Below are 12,500 nucleotides of genomic sequence, written 5' to 3' on the forward strand. Positions count from 1 at the left end.
GAGGAGAGGAGAGAGAGAGAGGGAGAGAGAGAGGAGAGAGAGAGAGAGAGACAGAGAGAGAGAGAGAGAGACAAGTTTAAGCGAGAGAACAGATGAGATGCATTTCTACAGCTCCGTTTGGGTTTATGGGAGAGAGAAGGTAAGGGAGAAAGATTGAGAAAGAGGGAGAAAGATCTTATGAAAAAGGGATAGAGAGATTATGAAAAAGGGATAGAGAGAGGATGAGAGAGAGATTGAGAAAGAGGGAGAGAGATCTTATGAAAAAGGGATAGAGAGATTATGAAAAAGGGATAGAGAGAGGATGAGAGAGAGATTGAGAAAGAGATTAGGAAAAAGGGATAGAGAGAGGAGAGAGAGAGATTGAGAAAGAGGGAGAGAGAGATTATGAAAAAGGGATAGAGAGAGGAGAGAGAGACACAGAGCGGATGGGAACGTGGGAGCTGGTGCCTGTATTCAGTCACGGTAGCGAGCCGACATCACATAGCTGCTACACTACTCCCACACTCTAACCTCTCCTGGAGTGTCAGGAGACTTTCATATCCTTCCTTCCTTCCTTCCTTACTCTCTTTCGCTCCTTCCTCCCACGATTCTCTGCTGCTCTCTTTGTTCCAGAACACCTCTCTCGTTCAATCACTGCTCTAAGTTTTCTTTTCTTCACATCCTCTGAATTCCTTCACTCTACCCCCTTTCCTCCTCCGCCCTCGACTACCTCCCTCCATCTGTCATCACGCTAGCTGGCTGGCTCTTAGAACTCAGGGCTCTGCTCTGTGTGTTTCTCTGACAGAGATGGTAAGAGACAGAGAGACAGAGAGAGAGAGAGAGAGAGAGATAAGAGATACCAGTTAATGAGACAAACTTGCCTGTGTTTGATATTCCTGCTAATTTCAACAGAGACTCGAGAAGAAAACCATCTAAGAAAGCTTTCATTATTATCAGAATTAATGGAAGGAGAAGAAGAACAACAGAGGAAAGGAGGCAGGGAGGAGACAGGAAGAGAGGGGAGGAGACAGGAAGAGAGAGGAGGAGACAGGAAGAGAGAGGAGGAGACAGGAAGAGAGGGGAGGAGACAGGAAGAGAGGGGAGGAGACAGGAAGAGAGGGGAGGAGACAGGAAGAGAGGGAGGAGACAGGAAGGAAGAGAGAGGAGGAGACAGGAAGAGAGGGGAGGAGACAGGAAGAGAGGGGAGGAAACAGGAAAGAGAGAGGAGGAGACAGGAAGAGAGGGGAGGAGACAGGAAGAGAGAGGAGGAGACAGGAAGAGAGGGAGGAGACAGGAAGAGAGGGGAGGAGACAGGAAGAGATGGGAGGAGACAGGAAGAGAGAGGAGGAGACAGGAAGAGAAGGAAGGAGACAGGAAGAGAGAGGAGGAGACAGGAAGAGAGGGAGGAGACAGGAAGAGAGGGAGGAGACATAAGAGAGGGGAGAACAGGAAGAGCTGGGAGGAGACAGGAAGAGAGGGAGGAGACAGGAAGAGAGGGGAGGAGACAGGAAGAGAGGGGAGGAGACAGGAAGAGAGGGAGGAGACAGGAGAGAGATGGGAGGAGACAGGAAAGAGAGGAGGAGACAGGAAGAGAGAGGAGGAGACAGGAAGAGAGGGGAGGAGACAGGAAAGAGAGGAGGAGACAGGGAGAGAGGAGGAGACAGGAAGAGAGGGGAGGAGACAGGAAGAGAGAGGAGGAGACAGGAAGAGAGGGGAGGAGACAGGAAGAGAGGGGAGGAGACAGGAAGAGAGGGGAGGAGACAGGAAGAGAGAGGAGGAGACAGGAAAGAGGAAGGAGACAGGAAGAGAGAGGAGGAGACATAAGAGAGGGGAGGAGACAGGAAGAGAGGGGAGGAGACAGGAAGAGAGGGGAGGAGACAGGAAGAGAGGGAGGAGACAGGAAGAGGGGAGGAGACAGGAAGAGAGGGGAGGAGACAGGAAGAGAGGGGAGGAGACAGGAAGAGAGGGAGGAGACAGGAAGAAGAGGAGGAGACAGGAAGAGAAGGAGGAGACAGGAAGATGAGAGGAGGAGACAGGAAGAGAGGGAGGAGACAGGAAGAGAGGGGAGGAGACAGGAAGAGAGGGGAGGAGACAGAGAAGAGAGGAGGGAGGAGACAGGAAGAAGGGAGGAGACAGGAAAGAGAGGGGAGAACAGGAAGATGGGAGGAGACAGGAAGAGAGGGGAGGAGACAGGAAGAGAGGAGGAGACAGGAAGAGAGGGAGAGACAGGAGAGAGGGGAGGAGACAGGAAGAGAGGGGAGGAGACAGGAAGAGAGGAGGAGACAGGAAGAGAGAGGAGGAGACAGGAAGAGAGGGGAGGAGACAGGAAGAGACAGGAGGAGACAGGAAGAGAGAGGAGGAGACAGGAAGAGAGGGGAGGAGACAGGAAGATGAGGAGGAGACAGGAAGAGAGGGAGGAGACAGGAAGAGCTGGGAGAGACAGGAAGAGAGGGGAGGAGACAGGAAGAGAGAGGAGGAGACAGGAAGAGACAAGGAGACAGGAAGAGAGAGGAGGAGACAGAAAGAAGGGGAGGAGACAGGAAGAGAGGGGTGAGACAGGAAGAGAGGGGAGGAGACAGGAAGAGAGGGGAGGAGACAGGAAGAGGGGAGGAGACAGGAAGAGAGGGGAGGAGACAGGAAGAGAGGGGAGGAGACAGGAAGAGCTGGGAGGAGACAGGAAAGAGGGGAGGAGACAGGAAGAGAGGGGAGGAGACAGGAAGAGATAAGGGGAGGAGACAGGAAGAGCTGGGAGGAGACAGGAAGAGAAGGAAGAGACAGGAAGAGAGAGGAGGAGACAGGAAGAGCTGGGAGGAGACAGGAAGAGAGGGAGGAGACAGGAAGAGAGAGGAGAGACAGGAAGCTGGGAGGAGACAGGAAGAGAGGGGAGAGACAGGAAGAGAGGGGAGGAGACAGGAAGATGGGGAGGAGACAGGAAGAGAGGGGAGGAGACAGGAAGAGAGGGGAGGAGACAGGAAGAGAGGGGGAGACAGGAAGAGATGGGAGGAGACAGGAAGAGAGGGGAGGAGACAGGAAGAGAGGGGAGGAGACAGGAAGAGAGGGGAGGAGACAGGAAGAGGGGAGGGAGACAGGAAGACAGGAAGAGAGGAGGAGACAGGAAGAGAGGGGAGGAGACAGGAAGAGAGGGGAGGAGACAGGAAAGAGAGGGAGGAGACAGGAAGAGAGAGGAGGAGACAGGAAGAGAGGGAGGAGACAGGGAGAGAGGGGAGGAGACAGGAAGAGAGGGAGGAGACAGGAAGAGAGGGGAGGAGACAGGAAGAGAGGGGAGGAGACAGGAAAGAGAGGAGGAGACAGGAAGAGAGGGGAGGAGACAGGAAGAGAGGGAGGAGAGAGGAAGAGAGGGGAGGAGACAGGAAGAGAGGGGAGGAGACAGGAAGAGAGGGGGAGACAGGAAGAGAGGGGAGGAGACAGGAAGAGAGGGGAGGAGACAGGAAGAGAGGGGAGGAGACAGGAAGAGAGGGGAGGAGACAGGAAGAGAGGGGAGGAGACAGGAAGAGAGGGGAGGAGACAGGAAGAGAGGGGAGGAGACAGGAAGAGAGGGGAGGAGACAGGAAAGAGGGGAGGAGACAGGAAGAGAGAGGAGGAGACAGGAAGAGAGGGGAGGAGACAGGAAGAGAGGGGAGGAGACAGGAGAGAGAGGAGGAGACAGGAAGAGAGGGGAGGAGACAGGAAGAGAGGAGGAGACAGGAAGAGAGGGGAGGAGACAGGAAGAGAGGGGAGACAGGAAGAGAGTGGAGGAGACAGGAAGAGAGGGGAGGAGACAGGAAGAGCTGGGAGGAGACAGGAAGAGAGGGGAGGAGACAGGAAGAGAGGGGAGGAGACAGGAAGAGAGGGGAGGAGACAGGAAGAGAGGGGAGGAGACAGGAAGAGAGGGGAGGAGACAGGAAGAGAGGGGAGGAGACAGGAAGAGAGAGGAGGAGACAGGAAGAGAGGGGAGGAGACAGGAAGAGAGGGGAGGAGACAGGAAGAGAGGGGAGGAGACAGGAAGAGAGGGAGGAGACAGGAAAGAGAGGAGGAGACAGGAAGAGAGGGGAGGAGACAGGAAGAGAGGGGGAGACACAGAGAGACGAGGAGACAGGAAGAGAGGGGAGGAGACAGGAAGAGAGGGGAGGAGACAGGAAGAGAGGGGAGGAGACAGGAAGAGAGGGAGGAGACAGGAAGAGAGGGGAGGAGACAGGAAGAGAGGGGAGGAGACAGGAAGAGAGGGAGGAGACAGGAAGAGAGAGGAGGAGACAGGAAGAGAGGGGAGGAGACAGGAGAGAGGGGAGGAGACAGGGAGAGAGGGGAGGAGACAGGAAGAGAGAGGAGGAGACAGGAAGAGAGGGAGGAGACAGGAAGAGAGGGGAGGAGACAGGAAGAGAGAGGAGGAGACAGGAAGAGAGGGGAGGAGACAGGAAGAGAGGGGAGGAGACAGGAAGAGAGGGGAGGAGACAGGAAGAGAGGGGAGGAGACAGGAAGAGAGGGGGAGACAGGAAGAGAGGGGAGGAGACAGGAAGAGAGGGAGGAGACAGGAAGAGAGGGGAGGAGACAGGAAGAGAGGGGAGGAGACAGGAAGAGAGAGGGGAGGAGACAGGAAGAGAGGGGAGGAGACAGGAAGAGAGGGGAGGAGACAGGAAGAGAGGGGAGGAGACAGGAAGAGAGGGGAGGAGACAGGAAGAGAGAGGAGGAGACAGGAAGAGAGGGGAGGAGACAGGAAGGGGAGGAGACAGGAAGAGAGGGGAGGAGACAGGAAAGAGGGGAGGAGACAGGAAAGAGGGGAGGAGACAGGAAGAGAGAGGGGAGACAGGAAGAGAGTGGAGGAGACAGGAAAGAGGGGAGGAGACAGGAAGAGAGGGAGGAGACAGGAAGAGAGGGGAGGAGACAGGAAGAGAGGGGAGGAGACAGGAAGAGAGGGGAGGAGACAGGAAGAGAGGGGAGGAGACAGGAGAGAGAGGGAGGAGACAGGAAGAGAGAGGAGGAGACAGGAAGAGAGAGGAGGAGACAGGAAGAGAGAGGAGGAGACAGGAAGAGAGGGAGGAGACAGGAAGAGACTTTCTTATCCTTCCTTCCTTCCTTCATACAGGGAGGAGACAGGAAGAGAGGGGAGGAGACAGGAAGAGAGAGGAGGAGACAGGAAGAGAGGGGAGGAGACAGGAAGAGAGGGGAGGAGACAGGAAGAGGGGAGGAGACAGGAAGAGAGGGGAGGAGACAGGAAGAGAGGGGGGACAGGAAGAGAGGGGAGGAGACAGGAAGAGAGGGGAGGAGACAGGAAGAGAGGGGAGGAGACAGGAAAGAGGGGAGGAGACAGGAAGAGAGGGGAGGAGACAGGAAGAGAGGGGGATCTGAAGACAGGAAGAGCTGGGAGGAGACAGGAAGAGAGGGAGGAGACAGGAAGAGAGGGGAGGAGACAGGAGAGGAGACAGGAAGAGAGAGGAGACAGGAAGAGAGGGGAGGAGACAGGAAGAGAGGGGAGAACCAGAGACAAGAGAGGGGGAAACTTGCGAGGAGACAGGAAGAGAGGGGAGGAGACAGGAAGAGAGAGGAGGAGACAGGAAGAGAGAGGAGGAGACAGGAAGAGAGGGGAGGAGACAGGAAGAGAGGGAGGAGACAGGAAGAGAGAGGAGGAGACAGGAAGAGAGGGGAGGAGACAGGAAGAGAGGGGAGGAGACAGGAAGAGAGAGGAGGAGACAGGAAGAGAGGGGAGGAGACAGGAAGAGAGGGGAGGAGACAGGAAGAGAGGGGAGGAGACAGGAAGAGAGGGGAGGAGACAGGAAGAGAGGGGGGGAGACAGGAAGAGAGGGGAGGAGACAGGAAGAGAGGGGAGGAGACAGGAAGAGAGGGAGGAGACAGGAAGAGAGGGGAGGAGACAGGAAGAGAGGGGAGGAGACAGGAAGAGAGGGGAGGAGACAGGAAGAGAGGGGAGGAGACAGGAAGAGAGGGGAGGAGACAGGAAGAGAGGGGAGGAGACAGGAAGAGAGAGGAGGAGACAGGAAGAGAGGGAGGAGACAGGAAGAGAGGGGAGGAGACAGGAAGAGAGAGGAGGAGACAGGAAAGAGGAGGAGGAGACAGGAAGAGAGGGGAGGAGACAGGAAGAGAGGGGAGGAGACAGGAAGAGAGGGGAGGAGACAGGAAAGAGGGGAGGAGACAGGAAGAGAGGGAGGAGACAGGGAGGGAGGAAGAAGAGAGGGGAGGAGACAGGAAGAGAGGGGAGGAGACAGGAAGAGAGGGGAGGAGACAGGAAGAGAGGGGAGGAGACAGGAGAGGGGAGGAAGAAGAGAGGGAGGAGACAGGAAGAGAGGGAGGAGACAGGAAGAGAGGGGAGGAGACAGGAAGAGAGGGGAGGAGACAGGAAGAGAGGGAGGAGACAGGAAGAGAGGGGAGGAGACAGGAAGAGAGGGAGGAGACAGGAAGAGAGGGAGGAGACAGGAAGAGAGGGGAGGAGACAGGAAGAGAGGGGAGGAGACAGGAAGAGAGGGGAGGAGACAGGAAGAGAGGGAGGAGACAGGAAGAGAGGGGAGGAGACAGGAAGAGAGGGGAGGAGACAGGAAGAGAGGGAGGAGACAGGAAGAGAGGGGAGGAGACAGGAAGAGAGGGGAGGAGACAGGAAGAGAGGGGAGGAGACAGGAAGAGAGGGAGGAGACAGGAAGAGAGAGGAGGAGACAGGAAGAGAGGGGAGGAGACAGGGAGAGAGGGGAGGAGACAGGAAGAGAGGGGAGGAGACAGGAAGAGAGGGGAGGAGACAGGAAGAGAGGGGAGGAGACAGGAAGAGAGAGGAGGAGACAGGAAGAGAGGGGAGGAGACAGGAAGAGAGGGGAGGAGACAGGAAGAGAGGGGAGGAGACAGGAAGAGAGGGAGGAGACAGGAAGAGAGGGGAGACAGGAGAGAGGGGAGGAGACAGGAAGAGAGGGGAGGAGACAGGAAAGAGAGGGAGGAGACAGGAAGAGAGGGAGGAGACAGGAAGAGAGGGGAGGAGACAGGAAGAGAGGGGAGGAGACAGGAAGAGAGGGGAGGAGACAGGAAGAGAGGGGAGGAGACAGGAAGAGAGGGGAGGAGACAGGAAGAGAGGGGAGGAGACAGGAAGAGAGGGGAGGAGACAGGAAGAGAGGGGAGGAGACAGGAAGAGAGGGAGGAGACAGGAAGAGAGGGGAGGAGACAGGAAAGAGGGGAGGAGACAGGAAGAGAGGGAGGAGACAGGAAGAGAGGGGAGGAGACAGGAAGAGAGGGGAGGAGACAGGAAGAGAGGGGAGGAGACAGGAAGAGAGGGGAGGAGACAGGAAGAGAGGGGAGGAGACAGGAAGAGAGGGGAGGAGACAGGAAGAGAGGGGAGGAGACAGGAAGAGAGGGAGGAGACAGGAAGAGAGGGAGGAGACAGGAAGAGAGAGGAGGAGACAGGAAGAGAGGGAGGAGACAGGAAGAGAGGGAGGAGACAGGAAGAGAGGGGAGGAGACAGGAAGAGAGGGGAGGAGACAGGAAGAGAGAGGAGGAGACAGGAAGAGAGGGGAGGAGACAGGAAGAGAGGGGAGGAGACAGGAAGAGAGGGGAGGAGACAGGAAGAGAGGGGAGGAGACAGGAAGAGAGGGGGGACAGGAAGAGAGGGGAGGAGACAGGAAGAGAGGGGAGGAGACAGGAAGAGAGGGGAGGAGACAGGAAGAGAGGGGAGGAGACAGGAAGAGAGGGGAGGAGACAGGAAAGAGGGGGGAGACAGGAAGAGAGGGGGAAAGGGCGAGGAGACAGGAAGAGAGGGGAGGAGACAGGAAGAGAGGGGAGGAGACAGGAAGAGGGGGAAAGGGGAGGAGACAGGAAGAGAGAAGAGGAGACAGGAAGAGAGGGGAGGAGACAGGAAAGAGGGGGAAAGGGGAGGAGACAGGAAGAGAGGGGGAAAGGGCGAGGAGACAGGAAGAGAGGGGAGGAGACAGGAAGAGAGGGGAGGAGACAGGAAGAGGAGGAGACAGGAAGAGGGGAGGAGACAGGAAGAGAAGGAAGGAGACAGGAAGAGAGGGGAGGAGACAGGAAGAGAGGGAGGAGACAGGAAAGAGGGGAGGAGACAGGAAGAGAGGGGGAAAGGGCGAGGAGACAGGAAGAGAGGGGAGGAGACAGGAAGAGTGGGGGAAAGGGGGAGGAGACAAGAAGAGAGGGTAGGAGACAGGAAAAGTAGGGAGGAGACAGGCAGAGAGGGGAGGAGACAGGAAGAGTGGGGGGAAAGGGGGAGGGGACAAGAAGAGAGGGGAGGAAACAGGAAGAGAGGGGGAAAGGGCGAGGAGACAGGAAGAGAGAAGAGGAGACAGGAAAGAGGGGAGGAGACAGGAAGAGAGGGGGAAAGGGCGAGGAGACAGGAAGAGAGGGGAGGAGACAGGAAGAGAGGGGAAAGGGCGAGGAGACAGGAAGAGAGGGGAGGAGACAGGAAGAGAGGGGAGGAGACAGGAAGAGAGGGAGGAGACAGGAAGAGAGGGGAGGAGACAGGAAGAGAGGGGAGGAGACAGGAAGAGAGGGGGGAAAGGGCGAGGAGACAGGAAGAGAGGGGAGGAGACAGGAAGAGGGGGAAAAGGGGAGGAGACAAGAAGAGAGGGTAGGAGACAGGAAAAGTAGGGAGGAGACAAGCAGAGAGGGGAGGAGACAGGAAGAGTGGGGGAAAGGGGAGGGGACAAGAAAGAGGGGAGGAAACAGGAAGAGAGGGGGAAAGGGCGAGGAGACAGGAAGAGAGAAGAGGAGACAGGAAGAGAGGGGAGGAGACAGGAAGAGAGGGAGGAGACAGGAAGAGAGGGAGGAGACAGGAAGAGAGGGGAGGAGACAGGAAGAGAGGGGGAAAGGGCGAGGAGACAGGAAGAGAGGGGAGGAGACAGGAAGAGTGGGGGAAAGGGGGAGGAGACAAGAAGAGAGGGTAGGAGACAGGAAAAGTAGGGAGGAGACAAGCAGAGAGGGGAGGAGACAGGAAGAGTGGGGGAAAGGGGGAGGGGACAAGAAGAGAGGGGAGGAAACAGGAAGAGAGGTGGAAAGGCTCACCGTTCCTGAATTCACATATTTCTTTTTCTTCAGTTTCTTTTTGATATTCACCACCTAAAAGAAGAAAATAAATGACTGAATTGGAGAGAAAGAATGAGCCATGATAGGGGGTTAATGATAGATTTAGAGGACTCTGTTGTCTGTGGTGGTTATGGAAGGGAATTCTCCTCACAGCAGGGGCTGTTAGGAAGGAAAAAATGAGCAATTATGGAAGGAAGGAGCCAACGATGAGAAGTGTAGTACCAAATACCTCCTGTAGGGAGAAAGGCTGTTTCTCTGAAAGAGAGAGAGAGAGTGTGATACAAGTTCCATTGGTGTTGTGTCAAATAATAGGCTCCAGTTGACTGTGAAATGTACAGGCACACTTATTTCTCTAGAAGCCCTTTTGTCTAATTCTCTCACTCTTTTCTCTCTCTCCCTCCCTCCCTGTCCCCTCTGACTGTTTTACACACATTTCCTCTCCATTTCTCTCTCGTCTGTCTGTCTGTCTGTCAGTCCCTCCCTCCCTCCCTCCCTCCCTCCCTCCCTCCCTCCCTCCCTCCCTCCCTCCCTCCCTCCCTGATTCCCTCCCTCCCTCACCCCTCGCTCCGTCCGTCCGTATGTCTGTCTGTCTGTCTGTCTCTCCCTCTGTTACACTTACAAAAGTTCCAAAATAATAAAAACATTCCAGATGTCATATTATGTCTATATACAGTAATGATGTGCAAATAGTTAAAATACGAAAGGGAAAATAAATCAACGTAAATATAGATTGCATTAACAATGGTGTTTGTTCTTCACTGGTTGGATTTGCAGGCCCTCGTGCCAAATTGAGTCGAAAGCTTTTTTGAAATCAAGAAAGCATGAGAAGACTTTGCCTTTGTTTTGGTTTGTTTGTCAATTAAGGTTTGCAGGGTGAATACATGGTCTGTGGTATTGAAATTAGGTAAAAAGCCAATTTGACATTTGTTCAGTACATTGTTTATGTTAAGGAAATGTACAAGTCTGCTGTTAATGATAATGCAGAGGATTCTCCCAAGGTTACTGTTGGCGCATATCTCACGGTAGTTATTGGGGTCAAATTTGTCTCCACTTTTGTGGATTGGGGTAGTCAGTCCTTGGTTCCAACTATTGGGGAAGATGCAAGAGCTGAGGATGATGTTAAAGAGTTTAAGTATAGCCAAATGGAAATGTGGTCTGTATATTTTAAAATTTCATTTAGGATACCATCAACACCACAGGCCTTTTTGGATTGGAGGGTTTGTATTTTGTCCTGTATTTCAGTCAATGTAATTCAAATCAAATCAAATCCAATTTTATTTGTCACATACACATGGTTAGCAGATGTTAATGCGAGTGTAGCGAAATGCTTGTGCTTCTAGTTCCGACAATGCAGTAATAACCAATTGGATAATCCAGTGGGTTCTGGTCTTTAATAGTTGATTCTAAGATTTGTATTTGATCATGTATATGTTTTTGCTGTTTGTTCTTTGTTATAGAGCCAAAAAGATTAGAGAAGTGGTTTACCCATACATCTCTGTTTTGGAAAGATAACCCTTCGTGTTGTTGTTTGTTTAGAGTTTTCCAATTTTCCCAGAAGTGGTTAGAGTCTATGGATTCTTCAATTACATTGATCTGATTTCTGACATGCTGTTCCTTCTTCTTCTGTGGTGTATTTCTGTATTGTTTTAGTGATTCGCCATAGTGAAGGTGTAGACTCAGGTTTTCTGGGTTTCTGTAATGTTTTAGTGATTCACCATAGTGAAGGTGTAGACTCAGGTTTTCTGGGTTTCTGTAATGTTTTAGTGATTCACCATAGTGAAGGCGTAGACTCAGGTTTTCTGGGTTTCTGTAATGTTTTAGTGATTCACCATAGTGAAGCCGTAGACTCAGGTTTTCTGGGTTTCTGTAATGTTTTAGTGATTCACCATAGTGAAGCCGTAGACTCAGGTTTTCTGGGTTTCTGTAATGTTTTAGTGATTCGCCATAGTGAAGGCGTAGACTCAGGTTTTCTGGGTTGGATAGTTTTTTTTGGGTTGGACAGGTTTCTCAATTTCTTTCTTAGGTTTTTGCATCAAACCATACATCATTGTTGTTCATTTTCTTAGGTTGTCTGCTTGAATTGTTTTGATTTGAAAGGGAATCTGAGAGGTCAAATATGCTGTTTAGGTTTTATAATGCCAGGTTCACTATTACAGTGAAACATTTTGTCCAGGAAATTGTCTAGAAGGGATTGAATTTGTTGTCTCCTAAATGTTTTTGGTAGATTTCCACACCATTTTACTTTCATCTATAGCATTTCTTAATATTATTCAGTTCCTTTGGCTTTGATGCCTCATAATTGAGCACAGCTCTGTTCACAGAGAGTGTGATTTGCTGTGATCTGATTGGATTGTCAGTGGGCTGACTGTGAACGCTCAAAGAGACTCTGGGTTGAGGTCAGTGGCAAAGTATTCTACAGTACTGCTGCCAGGAGATGAGCTATATGTGTACCTACCATAGTAGTCCCCTTAAAGCCTACCATTGACTATGTACATACCCAGAGTGCGACACAGCTGCAGGAGTTGTGTCTAGGGGTGCATCCATCTCAGGATGGAACGTTGGTGGTTGAAGACATCCCTCGAGTGGTGTGGGGGCTGTGCTTTGGCAAAGTGGGTGGGGTTATATCCCCCCTGTCCGGGGGTATCATCGGATGGGGCCACAGTGTCTCCTGACCCTCCTGTCTCAGCCTCCAGTATTTATGCTGCAGTAGTTTATGTGTCGGCGGGCTAGGGTCTGTCTGTTATATCTGGAGAATTTCTCCTGTCTTATCCGGTGTCCTGTGTGAATTTAAGTATGCTCTCTCTAATTCTCTCTCTCTCTCTCTCTCTCTGAGGATCTGAGCCCCAGGACCATGCCTTAGGACTACCTGGCCTGATGACTCCTTGATGTCCCCAGTCCACCTGCTCATGCTGTGGCTCCAGTTTCAAGTGTTCTCCCTGCGGCTATGGAACCATGACCTGTTCACCGGACGTGCTACCTTGTCCCAGACCTGCTGTTTTCAACTCTCTAGAGACAGCAGAGATAAAGAGTAGAGATACTCTGAATGATCGGCTATGAAAAGCCAACTGACATTTACTCCTTAGGTGCTGACCTGTTGAACCCTCTACAACCACTGTGATTATTATTATTTGACCCTGCTGGTCATTTATGAACATTTGAACATCTTGGCCATGTTCTGTTATAATCTCTACCCGGCACAGCCAGAAGAGGACTGGCCACCCCTCATAGCCTGGTTCCTCTCTAGGTTTCTTCCTAGGTTCCTGCCTTTCTTGGGAGTTTTTCTTAGCCACTGTGCTTCTACACCTGCATTGCTTGCTGTTTGGGGTTTTAGGCTGAGTTTCTGTACAGCACTTTGAGATTTCAGCTGATGTAAGAAGGGCTATATAAATACATTTGATTTGATTTGACATTTGGGGGAGGTTAATGCTGTCCCCTCCAGGTCGGTGTTTGTCCCCTTGTGTGCTGAGGGTGTCAAGATCTTGTCCAGTTCTGGCATTTAGGTC

General features: G+C 52.9%; 1 protein-coding gene across 1 annotated transcript in view; it reads right to left on the reverse strand.

Annotated features, from left to right (window-relative positions):
* The window catches only part of LOC112240385 (copine-5-like), a 291,942-nt gene that overhangs the window by 55,223 nt on the left and 224,219 nt on the right, over window positions 1-12,500 (reverse strand). Inside the window, exon 13 of the mRNA XM_042330249.1 lies at window positions 8,977-9,030. Within this exon, the coding sequence (XP_042186183.1) occupies window positions 8,977-9,030 (54 nt within the window). The remainder of the gene's footprint in view (window positions 1-8,976; window positions 9,031-12,500) is intronic.

This window comes from Oncorhynchus tshawytscha, linkage group LG02, assembly GCF_018296145.1.
Source record: "Oncorhynchus tshawytscha isolate Ot180627B linkage group LG02, Otsh_v2.0, whole genome shotgun sequence".
Taxonomy (NCBI): Eukaryota; Metazoa; Chordata; class Actinopteri; order Salmoniformes; family Salmonidae; genus Oncorhynchus; species Oncorhynchus tshawytscha.